The sequence below is a fragment of the Haematobia irritans genome, chromosome 2 (assembly GCF_050003625.1).
Source record: "Haematobia irritans isolate KBUSLIRL chromosome 2, ASM5000362v1, whole genome shotgun sequence".
Classification (NCBI taxonomy): domain Eukaryota; kingdom Metazoa; phylum Arthropoda; class Insecta; order Diptera; family Muscidae; genus Haematobia; species Haematobia irritans.
In genome coordinates this window covers 132,962,750-132,966,468 of record NC_134398.1, presented here as the reverse complement: position 1 = coordinate 132,966,468, position 3,719 = coordinate 132,962,750, and the positions used below count along the sequence as shown (strand labels likewise).

At 29.1% G+C, this 3,719-nt stretch overlaps 1 protein-coding gene across 1 annotated transcript; it reads left to right on the top strand.

The window, feature by feature from the left end:
• The first annotated feature begins 584 nt into the window (after window positions 1-584).
• On the top strand, window positions 585-3,380 carry LOC142224035 (uncharacterized). The gene is made up of 5 exons (XM_075293844.1): window positions 585-719; window positions 2,071-2,635; window positions 2,699-2,834; window positions 2,905-3,071; window positions 3,130-3,380. Coding segments are annotated over exons 1-5 (1,047 nt in total). The 5' UTR covers window positions 585-717; the 3' UTR covers window positions 3,307-3,380.
• Window positions 3,381-3,719: the final 339 nt, after the last annotated feature.

Here is a 3,719-nt window from a genome sequence, read left to right as displayed (position 1 = left end):
GACAAGATTTTCTGTAGAAATAAAATTTTGACAAAATATTCTATAGAAATAAAATTTTGACAAAATTTTCTATAGCAATAAAATTTTGACAAAAATTTTCTATAGTAATAAAAGTTTGGTAGATTAAATTTTGGCTCGAGTGGCTACTATGAGTATGAACCGATATAGACCAATTTTTGCACAGAGCCAAAAATGTCACCTAAAAATAAGGAGATTGACTTTTAAAAAAACTTGGTGACAAAGGAGAGCGACAGGGGACAAGATTGACGAAATGTTTACTAGAAAATCTTCTCATTTTTATCTTGAATTTCATCTAAAATTCATTGAAAAGAAAATCGGCTAAATATAAGAAGATAACTTCTCATTTGCTCTTGTTCTTTCAAAAATATGTTTCTTTCGTCTTAATATGAGCATAATCAGATGAAAAACTTCTTTTTTGTAACAGATTATCACCTTCTTATTATTAAGATGCTAAACTTCTTATTTTTGTAAGTGTCATCTTAATTTTATTGAAAAGGAGATCGACTAACAATAAGGAGAAAACTTCTTATTCGCTCTTCTTCTACTAAAATGCGTATACATACATCAAAATAACGGTAGTTTATTTTTGCATCAGCCAATTTTAATTCTAAACTAGTAAGAAGAGAACATTCAATCAGTCAACTTTGAGCTGTGAAATGAAGTGCTTCGATTTGTGTTAGTTCCTCGTGTTGTAAAATGTAAGTGAATTTTATCAAATTAATATACATAAAAAAGAATTTTAGGCGTTAAAAAGTGAAATTGTAAAACATAATTACATAAGTGTACAGTTTAAAGAAAGTTAATACATATTTAAACAAATGTGCATATACATATATGCCAGCGCTGGCTTGTGACAAAGTTTCTAGGTAAGCACAAATGTTTTTTCGTCACGACCTGCGCCTTATACATACATATGTATGCACGTTGTTGCTTTTGTGTCAGTATACAGTTTTTTTGTGCGCATTTTTTAAGTCAAAGACACAGAGGCTAAGTAATTCTTGAAAATTCTTATGTTAAATAAATGTTAAAATTTCTTCACTATTAACAATTGTTGTGTACTAAACGAATGAATTTATATAATTTGGCAGACGTGAATTTGCGTAAATTCCTCACAAAATTTTGCGTGCATTTGTAACAATTCTCTGTTGTTTGTGTGAGGGCCAAGAAAATTTTCGTGAGTGAGTTTTGGAAAATTAATTCCTTCGTGAGGGTGCGTGAGCGCCTTGATTTTTTTTCGTGCGTGAGTAAAATTTTTCTATTGTGAGTGTGCGTGAGCGTATAAACCGATCCTCAGATCCATATATAAACCGATTCTCAGATTTGACCTCCGGAGGCCCCAAGAGAAACAAATTTCATCCGATAATTGAATTGAATTTGTTGACAAATATTTACTTATTTTTATGATATCGGCGTGATACCAGCGTTTGTAACACTGTTTAGTTAACATTTTCTAAAGATTTTCAAAACTTTTTAAAATTATCAGAAAGTATTCTTCCTGGTGGGTGCACTATTTTTCAGTGTATCGATTTTATTTCTATAGAAAATTTGATAAAAATTTTATTTCTGTAGATATTTTTAACAAAATTTTGATTTTGTAGAAAACTTTGTCAAAATTTTATTTCTGTAGAAAATTTTGTCAAAATGTCATTACCATAGAAAATTTTCTTTTTATAGAAAATTTAGTAACAATTTTATTTCTATAGAAAATTTTGTCAAAATTTTATTTCTATAGAAAATTTTGTTAAAATTTTATTTCTATAGAAAATTTTGTCAACATTTTATTTCTGTAGATATTTTTGTCAAAATTTTATTTCTATACAAAATTTTGTCAACATTTTATTTCTGTAGATATTTTTGTTAAAATTTTATTTCTATAGAAAATTTTGTCAACATTTTATTTCTGTAGATATTTTTATCAAAATTTTATTTCTACAGAAAATTTTGTCAAAATTTTATTTCTATAGAAAATTTTGTTAAAATTTTATTTCTATAGAAAATTTCTTCAAAGTTTTATTTATTTTTTTATTTATTTATTTCTTCTCAATCAAGGATGGATGAAGTAGTGGAACTTTTTAAATCTTGGGGCTTGTTGAATGAAATAATATCAACTTTGATTGAGCGTGGAATTAATTCCTATTTCGTGCTCGAGAAAACCGAAATTGAAGATGTTGACTTGTTTTTTGATAAAGTGGATGAGAAATATTTCGGAGAGCGTATAAAGTTTAAGGCAGGTTTGAGGGAGTGGCGGAAACAAAAAAACATTCCATTCATTTGTGACCAAGACACTTTATCGGTGAACTCCAGTATTCTCAATTGGCTTGAAAAACTGTCACAAGATGTGTCAATTTCTAAATCAAGAGAATGCACTCCATGCCAATCTGCTTCTTCTGAAAATTCGACCTCTTACAATCTTGTTGAGTTGTTGAAAAAAACAGTGAAAGGACAACTTGTGTTGACTTACCAAGAAAAGAATGGCTGCTTGGATAGCAGAAATCAAACATCTTTAACTCATTGTATTGTGGATAATTATATTGCTTCTGGTCGTAAAATGCAATATTCCGAAATGAGGCGGTGGGCGAATGAAATTTCCAAAGTATTTCCTAAAGAAACCCCAGTAAGTTCTTGAATTTGATAACAATAACTAAAAAAATAATTCTAATCTATTATTTTAATTTAGGAATTCTACTTTATGGAGAGAAAAAAAGGGAAAAAGAATCCCAGCGGAAAATTGTTCTCGCGTTGGGCCAACACCATCAAATTAGAAAACAAAACTTTTCCTACTACACAAGAATCTGATGTAGATGATGTTGATGGTATGTGCTTATCAGTCGTATTACTTTGTCCTTTTGACAATATTTAACTTGTACGATATCATTTATTTAGGTGATGCATTCGAAAAAAAATGTTGGCTGGCTAATAACTGCACTCCTTGGGAAAAAGTTAAACAATTTTGGTTGGATACATGGTGTTTAAGAAGCAAATATAAGGGCTCTCTTTCGAATTTACTGGCAGATTGGCCACGCTACAATGATTTTCAGGGCTATGAATTGGTAAGATATAAATAAATAATTTTTTATTTGAATATTAATATATATTTATTTCTAATAGGTTGACATTGATTTTGATAGAATGCATCCAGGTATGGGCAACCGGCTATTTTTGAAGTTGGACAGCTTCAAGAAAAAAATACTCCCTGTCTTAGCAACAGAAGTTAAAGACCAAGCCAGTCGAGAGCTTTTACTTTCGAAACTTGGTGAAAAAAATATCATGCGATATCATGCATGATTTATTCAGTGGTATATGTAAATATAATTTTTCAAAAATTTTACACTACTTTATATACGAAAAAAAATTTTTCACTTTGGAAACTTTTAATTATCGCAAGCAAATGTTTCAATATGGCGAAACAGAAATTGGTAATGTTTGTCCCGCTGTAACAAAAAATCATATAAAAAGCTCTAATTTTAAAATGAGCGCTAAGCAAATGAAAACTTTTTCCCATTTTGTACTACTTATGATTGGCGATCTTGTCGAACCAAATGATTCTGTTTATAAGTTTTTAATCCTTTTCATTAAAATAATTGATTGTCTATTATTACCAAATTTTGATAATGACGCATTAAATAAGCTTCAACTATTGATTGAAGAGCACAACAAACTATATCAAAGTTTGTTTAATGATACTTTGAAACCTAAAC

Coding starts and splice junctions, on each gene's coding strand:
- LOC142224035 (XM_075293844.1), top strand. Junction 2,636..2,698: donor TATTTCCTAAAGAAACCCCA/GTAAGTTCTTGA, acceptor ATTTTAATTTAG/GAATTCTACTTTATGGAGAG. Junction 2,835..2,904: donor TGATGTAGATGATGTTGATG/GTATGTGCTTAT, acceptor TCATTTATTTAG/GTGATGCATTCGAAAAAAAA.